General features: G+C 46.6%; 1 protein-coding gene across 1 annotated transcript in view; it reads left to right on the top strand.

The window, feature by feature from the left end:
- Window positions 1–1511: 1511 nt before the first annotated feature.
- Window positions 1512–19832, top strand: part of LOC138643073 (inositol-trisphosphate 3-kinase A-like) — a 179765-nt gene continuing 161444 nt past the window's right edge. Inside the window, exon 1 of the mRNA XM_069731805.1 lies at window positions 1512–2151. Coding sequence (XP_069587906.1) covers window positions 1612–2151 — 540 coding nt within the window. The 5' untranslated portion in view covers window positions 1512–1611. The remainder of the gene's footprint in view (window positions 2152–19832) is intronic.

A 19832-nucleotide genomic window follows, 5' to 3' on the forward strand; every position in this document is an offset into this window, starting at 1 on the left:
GGGGCCATTATACAGTATGGAGCACTGTGTGGCCATTATACAGTATGGAGCACTATGTGGCTATTATACAGTATGGAGCATCATGTGTGGCCATTATACAGTATGGAGCATCATGTGTCGCTATTATACAGTATGCAGCATCATGTGGGGCCATTATACAGTATGGAACATCATGTGGGGTCATTATACAGTATTGAGCATCATGTGGGGCCATTATACAGTATGAAGCATCATGGGTGGCCATTATACAGTATGGAGCATCATGTGTGGCCATTATACATTATTGAGCATCATGTGGGGCCATTATACAGTATGGAGCACTGTGTGGCCATTATACAGTATGGAGCACTATGTGGCTATTATACAGTATGGAGCATCATGTGTGGCCATTATACAGTATGGAGCATTATGTGTCGCTATTATACAGTATGCAGCATCATGTGGGGCCATTATACAGTATGGAACATCATGTGGGGTCATTATACAGTATTGAGCATCATGTGGGGCCATTATACAGTATGAAGCATCATGGGTGGCCATTATACAGTATGGAGCATCATGTGTGGCCATTATACATTATTGAGCATCATGTGGGGCCATTATACAGTATAGAGCACTGTGTGGCCATTATACAGTATTGAGCATCATGTGGGGCCAGTATGCAGTATGGAGCATCAGGTGGGGCCATTATACAATATGGAGCATCATGTGTGGCCATTATACAGTATTGAGCATCATGTGTGGCCATTATACAGTATGGAGCATCAGATGGGGCCATTATACAGTATGGAGCATCATGTGTGGCCATTATACAGTATTGAGCATCATGTGGGGTCATTATACAGTATGGAGCACTGTGTGGCCATTATACAGTATGGAGCACTGTGTGGCCATATTTTTTGGTTAATAAATATTGTTTATGATAGTGTGATCAGCTGTGCTAAATGGGTGTGGATATGGGTGTGATTAGTTGTGAAATGGGTGTGGTCAGAGGCGTGGCCTAAAATTTGCAAACTTTGTCCCTCTTTGCCTTCTTCAAAAGTTGTGAGGTGTGATCTTAGAGTCTTATTATTATTATTATTATTATTTTAGAGTCAGGGTGTGTACGCAGCCTTATGGATATTTCCAATGGACACTGGAAACCTTACAATCACTTGGGAGTCACTGTGGGGCTGCGATTTAGGCCCAAGTCCCTGCCGTCCCTCGTCATATCATGATGCCATGTGTGGATGGTCTTTCCTGTCAGATACTTGAAGAAAGTGAACTTTTTACTATGAAATGTTTGAATTTTTTACCAATTTGTTCTTTTTCTTACGCATTTGTGAAATAGTTGACTGTTTCCCTTTGGAGAACCCTTGGGAGCACTGTTCCCGGTCACGGGAAGGTTCATAGTAACTGTACAGTAACAATAGTCCTGAGAGGGCAGTAAAACCTGTCCTGAACACAAGTGTGCACAGAAGAAGCCTCCCCTCCCTCCCACAGAGCGAGTCCCAGGTTGAGAAGGAGGAAGTACAGTATCGCAGCACCGCACCTCAGCGCTGCTCACACGGGCACATCTATGACAAACACGCACGCTGTCCTCTAGTTCCCCCCCGCGACACAACGTTTTGGATGATTCCTACAGAAGTAACGAACGGCACCGGAATGAACCATGATGGGGGTCCAGGGGAGCCCCCTATCTCGCCAAATCTGGGCAGTGGTCGGAAGAGACTGAGCGTAGGGGAGCTGCGACTCTACTTTGAAGCTCGGTGCGCAGCGGAGCGGGACGGGCAGAGGGAGCCGCGGCGCCGGAGGAGGATGGGCAGCGGGAGCTGGCACAGGAGCAACGGGGAGGTGTGCGAGGAGCCGAGGAGAGGCAGCTGGGACCCTGCGCGGAGGACACAAGTGATCCCGCAGCTGCTGGTGACCAGTAGTGAGGAGCCGCCCCCCAGCCCCGCGGCGCCGCTCATAGATGTGCCCGGCTGCTGGCACGGGATGAGGACGGAGGGGCTGCTGAAGCTTGCCAACCGGCGGCTGTCCGTGTCCAACACGTCCCTGTCCTCCACCGGCTCCTCGTCTGCCCTGGAGGACTCGGAGGACGATCTGCTCAGCGACTCCGAGAGCAAGAGCCAGGGCAATGTGGACCTGGAGCACAGCGAGGAGCAGAACCTGGTAAGGAGCCTGGCAGTGTGCCACCCGGGGGAAGGGGGCAGACAGGCGGCGCAAACTTTCAGGCACTGGCTGAACTGCACAGGGCTCAGGAAGATGTTTGGAACAGGGCATGACTGGGTGCCACACTGTCCTGGAGTTTACCTGGCGCAGGGGGCATGACTGGGTGCCACACTGTCCTGGAGTTTACCTGGCGCAGGGGGCATGACTGGGTGCCACACTGTCCTGGAGTTTACCTGGCGCAGGGGGCATGACTGGGTGCCACACTGTCCTGGAGTTTACCTGGCGCAGGGGGCATGACTGGGTGCCACACTGTCCTGGAGTTTACCTGGCGCAGGGGGCATGACTGGGTGCCACACTGTCCTGGAGTTTACCTGGCGCAGGGGGCATGACTGGGTGCCACTCTGTCCTGGAGTTTACCTGGCGCAGGGGGCATGACTGGGTGCCACACTGTCCTGGAGTTTACCTGGCAAAAGGGGCATGACTGGGTGCCACACTGTCCTGGAGTTTACCTGGCGCAGGGGGCATGACTGGGTGCCACACTGTCCTGGAGTTTACCTGGCAAAAGGGGCATGACTGGGTGCCACTCTGTCCTGGAGTTTACCTGGTGCAGGGGGCATAACTGGGTGCCACACTGTCCTGGAGTTTACCTGGCGCAGGGGGCATGACTGGGTGCCACACTGTCCTGGAGTTTACCTGGCGCAGGGGGCATGACTGGGTGCCACACTGTCCTGGAGTTTACCTGGCGCAGGGGGCATGACTGGGTGCCACACTGTCCTGGAGTTTACCTGGCGCAGGGGGCATGACTGGGTGCCACTCTGTCCTGGAGTTTACCTGGCGCAGGGGGCATGACTGGGTGCCACACTGTCCTGGAGTTTACCTGGCAAAAGGGGCATGACTGGGTGCCACACTGTCCTGGAGTTTACCTGGCGCAGGGGGCATGACTGGGTGCCACACTGTCCTGGAGTTTACCTGGCAAAAGGGGCATGACTGGGTGCCACTCTGTCCTGGAGTTTACCTGGTGCAGGGGGCATAACTGGGTGCCACACTGTCCTGGAGTTTACCTGGCGCAGGGGGCATGACTGGGTGCCACACTGTCCTGGAGTTTACCTGGTGCAGGGGGCATGACTGGGTGCCACACTGTCCTGGAGTTTACCTGGCAAAAGGGGCATGACTGGGTGCCACTCTGTCCTGGAGTTTACCTGGTGCAGGGGGCATGACTGGGTGCCACACTGTCCTGGAGTTTACCTGGTGCAGGGGGCATGACTGGGTGCCACACTGTCCTGGAGTTTACCTGGCGCAGGGGGCATGACTGGGTGCCACACTGTCCTGGAGTTTACCTGGTGCAGGGGGCATGACTGGGTGCCACTCTGTCCTGGAGTTTACCTGGTGCAGGGGGCATGACTGGGTGCCACACTGTCCTGGAGTTTACCTGGCGCAGGGGGCATGACTGGGTGCCACACTGTCCTGGAGTTTACCTGGCGCAGGGGGCATGACTGGGTGCCACACTGTCCTGGAGTTTACCTGGCGCAGGGGGCATGACTGGGTGCCACTCTGTCCTGGAGTTTACCTGGCGCAGGGGGCATGACTGGGTGCCACACTGTCCTGGAGTTTACCTGGCAAAAGGGGCATGACTGGGTGCCACACTGTCCTGGAGTTTACCTGGCGCAGGGGGCATGACTGGGTGCCACACTGTCCTGGAGTTTACCTGGCAAAAGGGGCATGACTGGGTGCCACTCTGTCCTGGAGTTTACCTGGTGCAGGGGGCATAACTGGGTGCCACACTGTCCTGGAGTTTACCTGGCGCAGGGGGCATGACTGGGTGCCACACTGTCCTGGAGTTTACCTGGTGCAGGGGGCATGACTGGGTGCCACACTGTCCTGGAGTTTACCTGGCAAAAGGGGCATGACTGGGTGCCACTCTGTCCTGGAGTTTACCTGGTGCAGGGGGCATGACTGGGTGCCACACTGTCCTGGAGTTTACCTGGTGCAGGGGGCATGACTGGGTGCCACACTGTCCTGGAGTTTACCTGGCGCAGGGGGCATGACTGGGTGCCACACTGTCCTGGAGTTTACCTGGTGCAGGGGGCATGACTGGGTGCCACTCTGTCCTGGAGTTTACCTGGTGCAGGGGGCATGACTGGGTGCCACACTGTCCTGGAGTTTACCTGGCGCAGGGGGCATGACTGGGTGCCACACTGTCCTGGAGTTTACCTGGCGCAGGGGGCATGACTGGGTGCCACACTGTCCTGGAGTTTACCTGGTGCAGGGGGCATGACTGGGTGCCACACTGTCCTGGAGTTTACCTGGTGCAGGGGGTATGACTGGGTGCCACACTGTCCTGGAGTTTACCTGGTGCAGGGGGCATGACTGGGTGCCACACTGTCCTGGAGTTTACCTGGTGCAGGGGGCATGACTGGGTGCCACACTGTCCTGGAGTTTACCTGGTGCAGGGGGTATGACTGGGTGCCACGCTATCCAGGATTTTGGCCAGCACAGGGTGCATGACAGGGCGCCACACTGTCCTGGATCCTGGTTGGCACAGGGTGCATGACTTATTATGACAGGCAGAATAGAAAAGGTGCTGAAGCTTTCTGAGTTGATCAGTGAATAAGTTCAGGAAGTGTCCAAAGGTGTGTGATTGGCGCAGCGTAGTAGGATAGGGGATTAATGTTAGGGCATTACCCAGTAAATCCTGCCATAGTTGCACCACAGGGGCTGGATGACACATTGAACCTGGCAGCGTTAATGCAGTGTTTTATCATGTTAGACAATTAGAGGGGTTTTCAGTGGTGTGACTTTAGTGGGTGAAGGGATTGCAGTAGTACCTGATTTCTGGAGCCGAGGAGGGGCAAGAGGTCCCTTTAGTTTATACGATCAAACCAGTTCAGTCAAAAAGTTCATTTATTTCAGTTCTTCAATACAAAAAGTGAAACTCATATTATATAGAGTCATTACAGACAGAGTGATCTATTTCTAGTGTTTATTTCTGTTAATGTTGATGATTATGGCTTGCAGCCCAATAAAACCCAAAAAGTCATTATTTCAGTAAATTAGCTTGAAAAATGATTTTAAAATCCGAAATGTTGTTCTACTGAAATGTATGTTCAGAAAATGCACTCAATACTTGGTTGGGGCTCCATTTGCATCAAATACTGTATCAATGTGGCGTGGCATGGAGGCGATCAGCCTGTGGCACATGTGCAGCAGTGTGCAGTGATGAGGCAGTGACCCGGAAAAAATCAAAGTAAAATCTCTTTTAATGAACAGTGTACTCACAAACAGAAAGTAAATCAGATCCTCCATATCGCAGCCGGGAAAAACAAAGACTGTCCGTGACCAGTTGCTGTGGGCGACTGCACCACTGTGAATGCTGAGGGTGCCAGACCCTTTGGCTGCCTTGGCTGTTTGGCTCACACAGGTTTGAGCTCTGCAAAGCCATCTTCTCTACCTGCTTGCAAGACCAAAACTGTCACACCCAACCCTCTGCTGCAGGGGTTCCTACAAACAAACCTGTGACCATAGGCCACATGGAAAACCTGGGGCCGGGAATGGAAATGGACAGCCCCATTACCATCCTGTAGTCCATTTAAAGGGAGCCTGCCACCCCCCCCAAGGTGGCTCTTTTAGTTACAAACACCTGAGGGGGGTGACAGGTTCCCTTTAAAAATAAAAGCCCATGGTGGGTTTTCTTAAATCTGCCTTGGACAAATAGCTTGCCCAAGATTGACATTTATGGTACTTCTATTCTGCTTTCCAATCACAGCTGTGCCTGTGACTGCAAAGCACTCCCCCGGCCTCTATATGCTTCTTTTCACATCCTGGGGGACACATAGCGACCCTCGCATATAACACTGGTCACTGCCTCACATACTGCTGAGGTGTTGTGGAAGCCCAGGTTGTTTTTAACCCCTTCAAGACCCAGCCTATTTTGACCTTAAAGACCTTGCCGTTTTTTGCAATTCTGACCAGTGTCCCTTTATGAGGTAATAACTCAGGAACGCTTCAACGGATCCTAGCGGTTCTGAGATTGTTTTTTCGTGACATATTGGGCTTCATGTTAGTGGTAAATTTAGGTCAATAAATTCTGCATTTATTTGTGATAAACACGGAAATTTGGCGAAAATTTTGAAAATTTCGCAATTTTCACATTTTGAATTTTTATTCTGTTAAACCAGAGAGATATGTGACACAAAATAGTTAATAAATAACATTTCCCACATGTTTACTTTACATCAGCACAATTTTGGAAACAAAATTTTTTTTTGTTAGGAAGTTATAAGGGTTAAAATTCGACCAGCGATTTGTCATTTTTACAACGAAATTTACAAAACCATTTTTTTTAGGGACCACCTCACATTTGAAGTCAGTTTGAGGGGTCTATATGGCTGAAAATACCCAAAAGTGACACCATTCTAAAAACTGCACCCCTCAAGGTACTCAAAACCACATTCAAGAAGTTTATTAACCCTTCAGGTGCTTCACAGAAGCAGAAGCAACATGGAAGGAAAAAATGAACATTTAACTTTTTAGTCACAAAAATTATCTTTTAGCAACAATTTTTTTATTTTCCCAATGGTAAAAGGAGAAACTGAACCACGAAAGTTGTTGTCCAATTTGTCCTGAGTACGCTGATACCTCATATGTGGGGGTAAACCACTGTTTTGGCGCACGGCAGGGCTTGGAAGGGAAGGAGCGCCATTTGACTTTTTGAATCCAAAATTGTCTCCACTCTTTAGCGGACACCATGTCACGTTTGGAGAGCCCCCGTGTGCCTAAAAATTGGAGCTCCCCCACAAGTGACCCCATTTTGGAAACTAGACGCCCCAAGGAACTTATCTAGATGCATAGTGAGCACTTTGAACCCCCAGGTGCTTCACAAATTGATCCGTAAAAATGAAAAAGTACTTTTTTTTTGCAAAAAAATTCTTTTAGCCTCAATTTTTTCATTTTCACATGGGCAACAGGATAAAATGGATCCTAAAATGTGTTGGGCAATTTCTCCTGAGTACACCAATACCTCACATGTGGAGGTAAACCACTGTTTGGGCACATGGTAAGGCTCGGAAGGGAAGGAGCGCCATTTGACTTTTTGAATGAAAAATTATTTCCATCGTTAGCGGACACCATGTCGCGTTTGGATAGCTCCTGTGTGCCTAAACATTGGCGCTCCCCCACAAGTGACCCCATTTTGGAAACTAGACCCCCCAAGGAACTAATTTAGATGCCTAGTGAGCACTTTAAACCCTCAGGTGCTTCACAAATTGATCTGTAAAAATGAAAAAGTAATTTTTTTTCGCAAAAAAATTCTTTTCGCCTCAATTTTTTCATTTTCACATGGGCAGTAGGATAAAATGGATCATAAAATTTGTTGGGCAATTTCTCCCGAGTACGCCGATACCTCATATGTGGGGGTAAACCACTGTTTGGGCACTCGGCAGGGCTCGGAAGAGAGGGCGCGCCATTTGACTTTTTGAATGGAAAATTAGCTCCAATTGTTAGCGGACACCATGTCGCGTTTGGAGAGCCCCTGTGTGCCTAAACATTGGAGCTCCCCCACAAGTGACCCCATTTTGGAAACTAGACCCCCCAAGGAACTTATCTAGATGCATACTGAGCACTTTAAACCCCCAGGTGCTTCACAGAAGTTTATAACGCAGAGCCATGAAAATAAAAAATAATTTTTCTTTCCTCAAAAATGATTTTTTAGCCTGGAATTTCCTATTTTGCCAAGGATAATAGGAGAAATTGGACCCCAAATATTGTTGTCCAGTTTGTCCTGAGTACGCTGATACCCCATATGTGGGGGTAAACCACTGTTTGGGCGCACGGCAGGGCTCGGAAGGGATGGCACGCCATTTGGCTTTTTAAATGGAAAATTAGCTCCAATCATTAGCGGACACCATGTCACGTTTGGAGAGCCCCTGTGTGCCTAAACATTGGAGATCCCCCAGAAATGACACCATTTTAGAAACTAGACCCCCAAAGGAACTAATCTAGATGTGTGGTGAGGACTTTGAACCCCCAAGTGCTTCACAGAAGTTTATAACGCAGAGCCATGAAAATAAAAAAAAAAATTATTTTCTCAAAAATGATCTTTTAGCCTGCAATTTTTTATTTTCCCAAGGGTAACAGGAGAAATTTGACCCCAAAAGTTGTTGTCCAGTTTCTCTTGAGTACGCTGATACCCCATATGTGGGGGTAAATCACTGTTTGGGCACATGCCGGGGCTCGGAAGTGAAGTAGTGACGTTTTGAAATGCAGACTTTGATGGAATGCTCTGTGGGCGTCACGTTGCGTTTGCAGAGCCCCTGATGTGGCTTAACAGTAGAAACCCCCCACAAGTGACCCCATTTTGGAAACTAGACCCCCAAAGGAACTTATCTAGATGTGTGGTGAGCACTTTGAACCCCCAAGTGCTTCATAGAAGTTTATAATGCAGAGCCGTGAAAATAATAAATACGTTTTCTTTCCTCAAAAATAATTATTTAGCCCAGAATTTTTTAATTTTCCCAAGGGTAACAGGAGAAATTTGACCCCAATATTTGTTGTCCAGTTTCTCCTGAGTACGGTGATACGCCATATGTGGGGGTAAACTACTGTTTGGGCACATGCCGGGGCTTGGAATTGAAGTAGTGACGTTTTGAAATGCAGACTTTGATGGAATGCTCTGCGGGCGTCACGCGTTTGCAGAGCCCCTGATGTGCCTAAACAGTAGAAACCCCCCACAAGTGACCCCATTTTGGAAACTAGACCCTGAAAGGAACTTATCTAGATGTGTGGTGAGCACTTTGAACCCCCAAGTGCTTCATAGAAGTTTATAATGCAGAGCCGTGAAAATAATAAATACGTTTTCTTTCCTCAAAAATAATTATTTAGCCCAGAATTTTTTATTTTCCCAAGGGTTACAGGAGAAATTGGACCCCAAAAGTTGTTGTCCAGTTTCTCCTGAGTACGCTGATACCCCATATGTGGGGGTAAACCACTGTTTGGGCACACGTCGGGGCTCAGAAGGGAAGTAGTGACTTTTGAAATGCAGACTTTGATGGAATGGTCTGCGGGTGTCACGTTGCGTTTGCAGAGCCCCTGGTGTGCCTAAACAGTAGAAACCCCCCACAAGTGACCCCATTTTAGAAACTAGACCCCCCAAGGAACTTATCTAGATATGTGGTGAGCACTTTGAACCCCCAAGTGCTTCACAGACGTTTACAACGCAGAGCCGTGAAAATAAAAAATCATTTTTCTTTCCTCAAAAATTATGTTTTAGCAAGCATTTTTTTAGATTCACAAGCGTAACAGGAGAAATCGGACCCCAGTAATTGTTGCGCAGTTTGTCCTGAGTATGCTGGTACCCCATATGTGGGGGTAAACCACTGTTTGGGCACACGTCAGGGCTCGGAATTGAGGGAGCACCATTTGACTTTTTGAATACGAGATTGGCTGGAATCAATGGTGGCGCCATGTTGCGTTTGGAGACCCCTGATGTGCCTAAACAGTGGAAACCCCTCAATTCTAACTCCAACACTAACCCCAACACACCCCTAACCCTAATCCCAACTGTAGCCATAATCCTAATCACAACCCTAACCCCAACACACCCCTAACCACAACACTAACCCCAACACACCCCTAACCATAACCACAACCCTAATTCCAACCCTAACCCTAAGGCTATGTGCCCACGTTGCGGATTCGTGTGAGATATTTCCGCACCATTTTTGAAAAATCTGCGGATAAAAGGCACTGTGTTTTACCTGCGGATTTTCCGCGGATTTCCAGTGTTTTTTGTGCGGATTTCACCTGCGGATTCCTATTGAGGAACAGGTGTAAAACGCTGCGGAATCCGCACAAAGAATTGACATGCTGCGGAAAATACAACGCAGCGTTTCCGCGCGGTATTTTCCGCACCATGGGCACAGCGGATTTGGTTTTTCATATGTTTACATGGTACTGTAAACCTGATTGAACACTGCTGCGAATCCGCAGCGAAATCCGCACCGTGTGCACATAGCCTAATTCTAAAGGTATGTGCACACGCTGCGGAAAACGCTGCGGATCCGCAGCAGTTTCCCATGAGTGTACAGTTCAATGTAAACCTATGGGAAACAAAAATCGCTGTACACATGCTGCGGAAAAACTGCACGGAAACGCAGCGGTTTACATTCCGCAGCATGTCACTTCTTTGTGCGGATTCCGCAGCGGTTTTACAACTGCTCCAATAGAAAATCGCAATTGTAAAACCGCAGTGAAATGCGCAGAAAAAAACGCGGTAAATCCGCCATAAATCAGCAGCGGTTTAGCACTGCGGATTTATCAAATCCGCAGCGGAAAAATCCGCAGAGGACCAGAATACGTGTGCACATTCCTAACCCTAGCCCTAACCCTAACCCTAACCCTACCCCTACCCCTACCCTTACCCCTACCCCTAACCCTAACCCTACCCCTACCCCTACCCCTAGCCCTAACCCTAACCCTACCCCTAACCCTAACCCTACCCCTAACCCTAGTCTAACATTAGTGGAAAAAAAAAATTTCTTTATTTTTTTATTGTCCCTACCTATGGGGGGGGGGCAAAGGGGGGGGGTCATTTATTATTTTTTTTATTTTGATCACTGAGATAGATTATATCTCAGTGATCAAAATGCACTTTGGAACGAATCTGCCGGCCGGCAGATTCGGCGGGCGCACTGCGCATGCGCCCGCCATTTTGGAAGATGGCGGCGCCCGGGAGAAGACGGACGGGACCACGGCTGGATCGGTAAGTATGATAGGGTGGGGGGAAACCACGGGGGGGGGGGGGGATCGGAGCACGGGGGGGGGAATCGGAGCGCGGGAGGGGTGGAACGGAGCGCGGGGGGCGTGGAACGGAGCACGGGGGGGCTGGAATGGAGCACGGGGGGGTGGAACGGAGCACGGGGGGGGTGGATCGGAGTGCAGGGGGGGTGATTGGAGCACGGGGGGGTGATTGGAGCACGGGGGGAGCGGACACGAGCACGGGGGGGAGCGGAGCACAGGGCGGAGGGGAGCCGGAGCAGTGTACCGGCCAGATCGGGGGGGTGGGGGGGGCGATCGGAGGGGTGGGGTGGGGGCACACTAGTATTTCCAGCCATGGCCGATGATATTTCAGCATCGGCCATGGCTGGATTGTAATATTTCACCCGTTATAATGGGTGAAATATTACAAATCGCTCTGATTGGCAGTTTCACTTTCAACAGCCAATCAGAGCGATCGTAGCCACGAGGGGGTGAAGCCACCCCCCCTGGGCTAAACTACCACTCCCCCTGTCCCTGCAGATCGGGTGAAATGGGAGTTAACCCTTTCACCCGATCTGCAGGGACGCGATCTTTCCATGACGCCGCATAGGCGTCATGGGTCGGAATGGCACCGACTTTCATGACGCCTACGTGGCGTCATGGGTTGGGAAGGGGTTAAAGCAGCCTTCAGCTCGTCTGCATTGTTGGGTCTGGTGTCTCTCATCTTCCTCTTGACAATACCCCATAGATTCTCTATGAGGTTAAGGTCAGGCGAGTTTGCTGGCCAATCAAGCACAGTGATACTGTTGTTTGTAAACCAGTGACCACAAAAACCTCTCTGACATGTTGCTGTCAGAAACAATGGCTATAGTTAGCCCATTAGACAAAGAGGATGGAGAATATACCCACTCAATACATCATATAAGAAAAGGAGAAGGAAGAGCTATACTAGGTATATTATATAAAAGTCCAAAATTTATTGAAAACAATTACATAGTATATATAAAAAACGTTCGTGCATATACAGAGACAATACACCAGGGTGAACAGAATCCACCAAAGAGCCCAAATGCCTAGATGCCTAACCGGCTGTTCATAAAGTGCAAAGTGCCACAATACAGGCAAATGTGCCCACCAACAGAGCGCCCGATATAGGCATGGCCCCCAGTTGGGCAGTAACCATAATCTGGAAGGTGGGAAGACACTTACCAGAGGCGGGGGATGGAGGATCCTAGACCGGGTGTGTAAAGACGCCCCCCCCGGAATTCTGACAGTAGGAATGTTGCACACAATCAAGATCCAGCAATATACAGATGCATCTCACAAAATTAGAATATCATCAAAAAGTTAATTTATTTCAGTTCTTCAATACAAAAAGTGAAACTCATATATAGAGTTATTACAGACAGAGTGATCTATTTCAAGTGTTTATTTCTGTTAATGTTGATGATTATGGCTTACAGCCAATGAAAACCCAACAGTATCATTATCTCAGTAAATTAGAATACTTTATAACACCAGCTTGAAAAATGATTTTAAAATCCGAAATGTTGGCCTACTGAAATGTATGTTCAGTAAATGCACTCGATACTTGGTCGGGGCTCCTTTTGCATCAATTACTGCATCAGTGCGGCGTGGCATGGAGGTGATCAGCCTGTGGCACTGCTGAGGTATTATGGTAGCTCAGGTTGCTTTGATAGCAGCCTTCAGCTCGTCTGCATTGTTGGGTCTGGTGTCTCTGGTGTCTCATCTTCCTCTTGACAATACCCCATAAATTCTCTATGGGGGTTAAGGTCAGGCGAGTTTGCTGGCCAATCAAGCACAGTGATACTGTTGTTTGTAAACCAGGTATTGGTACTTTTTGCCGTGTGGACAGGTGTCAAGTCCTGCTGGAGAATGAAATTTCCATCTCCAAAAAGCTTGTCAGCAGAGGGAAGCATGAAGTGCTCTAAAATTTCTTGGTAGACGGCTACGCTGACTTTGGTCTTGATAAAACACAGTGGACCTTGTGGAAACTTCACACTAGACCTCAAGCTGCTTGTCTTGTGTGCCTCTCCACTCTTCCTCCAGACTCTGGGACCTTGATTTCCAAACAAAATGCAAAATTTACTTTTATCTAAAAACATCAGCTTGGACCACTGAGCAACAGTCCTGTTCTTTTTCTCCTTGGCCCAGGGAAGACACTTCTGGAGTTGTCTATTGGTCATGAGTGGCTTGACACAAGGAATGCGACACTTGTAGCCCATGTCCTGGATATGTCTGTGTGTGGTGGCTCTTGAAGCAATGACTCCAGCAGCAGTCCGCTCCTTCTTAATCTCCCCCAAATTTTTGAATGGCCTTTTCTTAACAATCATTCAAGGCTGCAGTTATCCCGGTTGCTTGTGCACCTTTTTCTAGCACACTTTTTCCTTCCACTCAACTTTCCATTAACATGCTTGGATACAGCACTCTGTGAACAGCTAGCTTCTTTAGCAATGACCTTTTGTGGCTTACCCTCCTTGACTGCCTTCTGTACATCTGTCAAGTCAGCAGTCTTCCCCATGATTGTGGAGCCTAATGGAACAGACTAAGGGACCTTTTTAAACGCTTAGGAAGTCTTCGCAGGTGTTTTTTGTTAATTATTCTAATTTACTGAGATAATAACTTTTGGGATTTCATTGGCTGTAAGCCATAATCATCAACATTAAAAGAAATAAACATTTGAAATAGATCACTCTGTAATGACTCTATATAATATATGAGATTCACTTTTTGTATTGAAGAACTGAAATAAATTAACTTTTGATGATATTCTAATTTAGTGAGAAGCACCTGTATTATTATTAACATCCAAAAAATGAACAAAAAGCAATTTTGACCATAAAACAATGAAACTTTATTATACACACTAGAATACATAAAATAGAATTCCATAAAAGGTGGAAAAAATATGCAAAAGAGATTGCCACCATAAGGCAAAAGCGTGGATGCCAATATTACCATATACAAAAAAGTAGACAGAATGAATCCTTATAGAGTGTGGTAATACTTGCACAGTACAGAGCAGAAAGTATACAAAATAAGGTAAAAAAAATGATTGCAAAAAAAATATAGATATATATGCACTGCGCAGAAAAAAGTCTCAACCAGGCATGCTAAATGGTTCTACCAATATCCTCATAGAAATATATAAAGCATAGTAAATAAGATCCTAAAGTTGGACCATATATGGATAAAGTACTTGAAATTTAAACCTATATCAAAGGAACAGATAATCCCTAACAAACTAAGACCGGCCTAAATATAAATAATAGTAGCCTTATAGTAAGTATAGCAGCAAAAAATCATGCTTGCAATTCAAAGAGGCCAAGTGGTTAGAGGACATATATAGCCAGGTAACAATAATAAAGGATCAATAAGGACAGGGAACCTATCTCAATATAAGCTCAAATATGCAGGATGCATAGGTAAGGTGAATGTGAGGATAGCAGCCCAGTAAATTACCTGATGGTGGTGACAGCAACCCGACGCGCGTTTCGCGTTAAGCTTCGTCCGGGGGGTGACACTTTCATCCCCGGACGAAGCTTAACGCGAAACGCGCGTCGGGTTGCTGTCACCACCATCAGGTAATTTACTGGGCTGCTATCCTCACATTCACCTTACCTATGCATCCTGCATATTTGAGCTTATATTGAGATAGGTTCCCTGTCCTTATTGATCCTTTATTATTGTTACCTGGCTATATATGTCCTCTAACCACTTGGCCTCTTTGAATTGCAAGCATGATTTTTTGCTGCTATATTTACTATAAGGCTACTATTATTTATATTTAGGCCGGTCTTAGTTTGTTAGGGATTATCTGTTCCTTTGATATAGGTTTACATTTCAAGTACTTTATCCATATATGGTCCAACTTTAGGATCTTATTTACTATGCTTTATATATTTCTATGAGGATATTGGTAGAACCATTTAGCATGCCTGGTTGAGACTTTTTTCTGCGCAGTGCATATATATCTATATTTTTTTTGCAATCATTTTTTTTACCCTATTTTGTATACTTTCTGCTCTGTACTGTGCAAGTATTACCACACTCTATAAGGATTCATTCTGTCTACTTTTTTGTATATGGTAATATTGGCATCCACGCTTTTGCCTTATGGTGGCAATCTCTTTTGCATATTTTTTCCACCTTTTATGGAATTCTATTTTATGTATTCTAGTGTGTATAATAAAGTTTCATTGTTTTATGGTCAAAATTGCTTTTTGTTCTTTTTTTGGATGTCTATAGTTATTTGAAGCATTGCCACGTTACTAGGCAGGTATTTTTCTTCTTTGATGTACTGTATTATTATTATGTGCTCTGAGCCTCATTTATTTTCTGGTTATAATATTTTCCAATCTAATATGTAATGCTGTAGCAGTGCACGCTCTGTAATGTGTAGGATTATCTTCAGTGAAAATACATCCTGCTGTGGTAGATCACAAATTCAGCAAGTCAAATCGTCTTCTCTCAGCTTCTACAGATACTGGTTGTTTCAGACTGCATCTGCATGCATCCTGCGTACCTATCTCTAATATTGGGTATGCAGGCCTCCGCATGCGTCATCTTGAGGCTGCGCTGACCTGCGTCGAACGCAACATGTTGCATTTTGTTGCGGTCGGCGCAAGGTCAAAACAACGCATGCGGAGGCATCCACATACATCCGTATGGCCTGCGTACCAAATCTTAAAGATAGGTACGCGGGACGCATGCAGACATAGGCGGAGCTGAAGGAAGAGGCGCGGCAGTGGACGAGGCTTAACGGAGGAAGAAGGATTTCATCCGTAGCCCTGCCAAACGCTAGTGTAAAGCTAGCTTTACAGAGCCTGGCACAATATTTGGCAGATTTTGATTAGAGAATTTGCTCTTTTTTACAGTTTTTATTTTATATTTTGTTGTGTTTTCCCTGCAATTAAATACTGTCAAGTATTGTATTGTTCGCATTGGTCAGTAGTCAGATTCATTTGTCCACTATAGACAATCCCTTTAAGTAGGTTAACAGATTTTGTTACATAGGTACCCCAAAAAATACAATAATATGTGGGAAACCTGGCAGCAGGTGCTAGCACCACCACTTGGATGGGCGATTAACCATTGCCGAATACTTCTTGGAATCATTACTATGTCTTTGTACTTCATGGATGTGCCTGGTCCTACAGAGATTCTCATAGGGAACCCTCTTTCTCATTCTAGCCCGCTGTAAAAGGGTCTGTCCAGCCATAACATAAAAAATATATGTATACTTGCTTTCTGTTCCTCCAATCGCAGTACCATGTCTCCAGTGTGATCTTGTGAAATTATGTCAATTGACCGCTACAGCCACTCATCAACCATTGATCTGCTGTGGCCCTTCAGCATTTTTCAGAATAGAAGTCTACTCTTGCGGAATAGTAAAGGCTGCAGACGATCAGCGGCCACTGATTGTCTTCAGTTGTCACCTGCTGTAACAATGTCACGATATTGCATTGCGACTGAAGGAACAGCATAAAGAATGTACGATTTTTTATTTTATGATGGACGATTTAACTGTTAACAAGGTGTTGTCCAGTAGTGGACATAGTCCATTCGCAACATATTGATGACCTATGTATTGATACGTCACCAATATCAGTTTGGTGGAGTTTGGACACCCATCAATAGGAGGCACCCAATAATAGGAGCTGCTCTGTAGCACATGAAGTCTGCTGCTACACTTTGAATATAGCTCCATTAATAGTGTCTACATGTGGCTGCTGCTTAAGTTGATTGTGGGGCTGTCGGATGTCGGACTCCCACCGATCTGATATTGATTACCGTATCTATCCTGTGGATAAGATCCTCGAGCACTTCTCCCCAGTAGTTGCAGCATTGTCTTACCCCTTGTTCCCAGGTTGTATTTGGGCACTGTATTGGCTCACTTTCCCACAAAGATCACAGCAATGCTATTTTCCTATTAGTTTTACCAGTAGTGGATACAAAAGTTATCCTCCCCCTGCATGTAATATGGGTCCGTATGTGGGTCTCTTGCCAACCGACCGCTTGCTAAAGTAAAACAATACGTTCATAAAAGTGTTAGTATGTTGAGGAGAAGTCCTGAGCAACTAACCTATGGGATTTTATTGTAGAATACGGCCCATATTCCCACTTCAGAATAAACTGCAGTGCATGACTAATGTGAAAAGTAACTGAAATAGTGACAAGTTGCAACATCAGAGGACGTTACTATGTGTTGTGATGTAATGTCTCTACTCAGAAGTATCTTCTCTGCATCATTGCATGCTAATAGCCGCACTGTGAGATCATTAGTGTAACTGCACTTTGTTGTATCATAAACCATTATTAGACCTGATTGTATGTGTGTGTTCCGAAAAGGCTAAAAAGCAAATGACCAGAAATGTGATTTAAGAGGTGCTTTACTGTACAAGAACAGTCCTTCTGGATGGATTCTAATTCACTAGTGCACTAATTTACTGACCTGAGGTTTCTCCCCTTGATAACACTTCCAGCTTGTGGTATCATTGTGTGAAATCATACATAACTCTAATTATACTTAGCCGCTCGGATCAGATTGGAATTTAAAGAGGTTTCCATAACTCATAGAGTTAATATCCCTAATAGGGATGAGCAGACACTTGGAAGTGCGGTTTCTGGTACTCGATCTGAACTTTATTTCAAAGTTCGGTTACCAGAACTGTACCCGAACTTGAAACAGAGCCCTATTGAAAATAAGGGGGACCCACACTGTTGAACTGGAAAAAAAATCTCTCTCTGCAGCTGACTATAGCTCTGAACATTGCAACACACTTCCGGGAGAAGTTCGTGTTCGGCATTTAGCGCCGGACGCTAATTGTTCGATATGAACTCCGAACTTTTAAGCTCAAGTTCACTCAACGCTAATATCAGTAAAGATCCGACTTCTCAGGTTTAGGGCTATTTCACACAGCCGTATTTTCAGTTGAGGTGCTGCCCGTGAAAAAAAATAACACTGAACGAATCTGCGTGTGAAAAAAATAGTAACATAGTAACATAATTATTAAGGTTGAAGGAAGACTTTAAGTCCATCTAGTTCAACCCATAGCCTAACCTAACATGCCCTAACATGTTGATCCAGAGGAAGGCAAAAAAAAAACCATGTGGCAAAGAGTAAGCTCCACAATGGGGAAAAAAATTCCTTCCCAACTCCACATACGGCAATCAGACTAGTTCCCTGGATCAACAACCTATCAAGGAATCTAGTACGGAATACAGAACCTGTAACATTATACTTTTCAAGAAAGGCATCCAGTGCCCTCTTAAATTTAAGTAATGAATCACTCATTACAACATCATACGGCGGAGAGTTCCAGAGTCTCACTGCTCTTACAGTAAAGAATCCGCGTCTGTTATTATGCTTAAACCTTCTTTCCTCCAGATGTAGAGGATGCCCCCTTGTCCCTGTCTCAGGTCTATGATTAAAAAGATCATCAGAAAGGTCTTTGTACTGTCCCCTCATATATTTATACATTAAGATAAGATCACTTAGCCTTCGTTTTTCGAAACTAAATAGTCCCAAGTGTAATAACCTATCTTGGTATTGCAGACCCCCCAGTCCTCTAATAATCTTAGTCGCTCTTCTCTGCACCTGCTCCAGTTCAGCTATGTCTTTCTTATACACCGGAGACCAGAACTGTGCACAGTATTCTAAGTGTGGTCGAACTAGTGACTTGTATAAAGGTAAAATTATGTTCTCCTCATCAGCATCTATGTCCCTTTTAATGCATCCCATTATTTTATTTGCCTTTGTAGCAGCTGCCTGACACTGGCCACTGAATGTGAGTTTGTCATCCACCCATACTCTCAGGTATTTTTCATTGACGGTTTTGTCCAGAGTTTTAGAATTTAGCACAGTTATACATCTCACCTACCATCCAAACCTTCAAAAAGAACCTGAAGACCCACCTCTTCCGACAAGCCTACAACCTGCAGTAACCTCCGATCGACCAATCCACTGCATGACCAGCTCTATCCTCACCTACTGTATCCTCACCCATTCCTTGTAGATTGTGAGCCCTCACGGGCAGGGTCCTCTCTCCTCCTGTACCAGCTGTGACTTGTATTGTTCAAGATTATTGTACTTGTTTTTATTATGTATACCCCTTGTCACGCTCGCGCCCAGACTGGTTGGCGCGGGCATGTGGCTCCACAGACCAGACTACCCTGGAAGGGGAGTAACTAAGTAGCTTCCTAGGTGTTCGCTGAAGCCTCTGATGGTGAGGTCACCTCTGAGGGTGGTGTCTGGCTGTGGCTGCTGATCCCACTGGGGAACGGAACATACACAGGCAGGCGGGCACGCCTGGGACACAGGCAAGCAGACGGTACAACAGACACTGGCAGGCGGGCACGGCTGTCTCTCTGGCAGGCACCGGTGGCTCTCTGGCAGGACAAGCGGACTAGGCTGGTACACTGGAAGAACCAGTAGAGACCGTCTGCAGGCAGGTATGTAAAACAGGTAAGAACCTGTTCAGACAGGAGGACTTATGAATAGGTAGAGAAAGACCGCAAGAGCGGATGCAGAGCGAAAGCACAGGAGCTAGAGCCAAGAACAGAGATGCAGGAAGCGGAGCCAAGTGCAGAAATGCAGGTGGCGGAGCCAAGAGCAGGAGGCGGAGCCAAGTGCAGAAACACAGGAAGCGGAGCCAAGATCAAGAGACGTAGAACCACAAGGAGCTGAACACAGGTAGAACCGCAAGGAGCGGAGCCGCAGAGCAAAGCCACAGAGAGCCACAGAGTGCAGAGCAAGGTCAGAGTGCAGAGCAAAGCTGCAAAGAGCAGAGCTGAGAGCAAAGCCACAGAGTGCAGACCTGAGAGCAGAGCAAAGTCAGTGAAGAGCAAGACACAGAGTGCAGAGCTGAGAGCAAAGCCACAGAGTGCAGAGCTGAGAGCAGAGCAAA

This window comes from Ranitomeya imitator, chromosome 1 (genome assembly GCF_032444005.1).
Source record: "Ranitomeya imitator isolate aRanImi1 chromosome 1, aRanImi1.pri, whole genome shotgun sequence".
Lineage (NCBI taxonomy): Eukaryota > Metazoa > Chordata > Amphibia > Anura > Dendrobatidae > Ranitomeya > Ranitomeya imitator.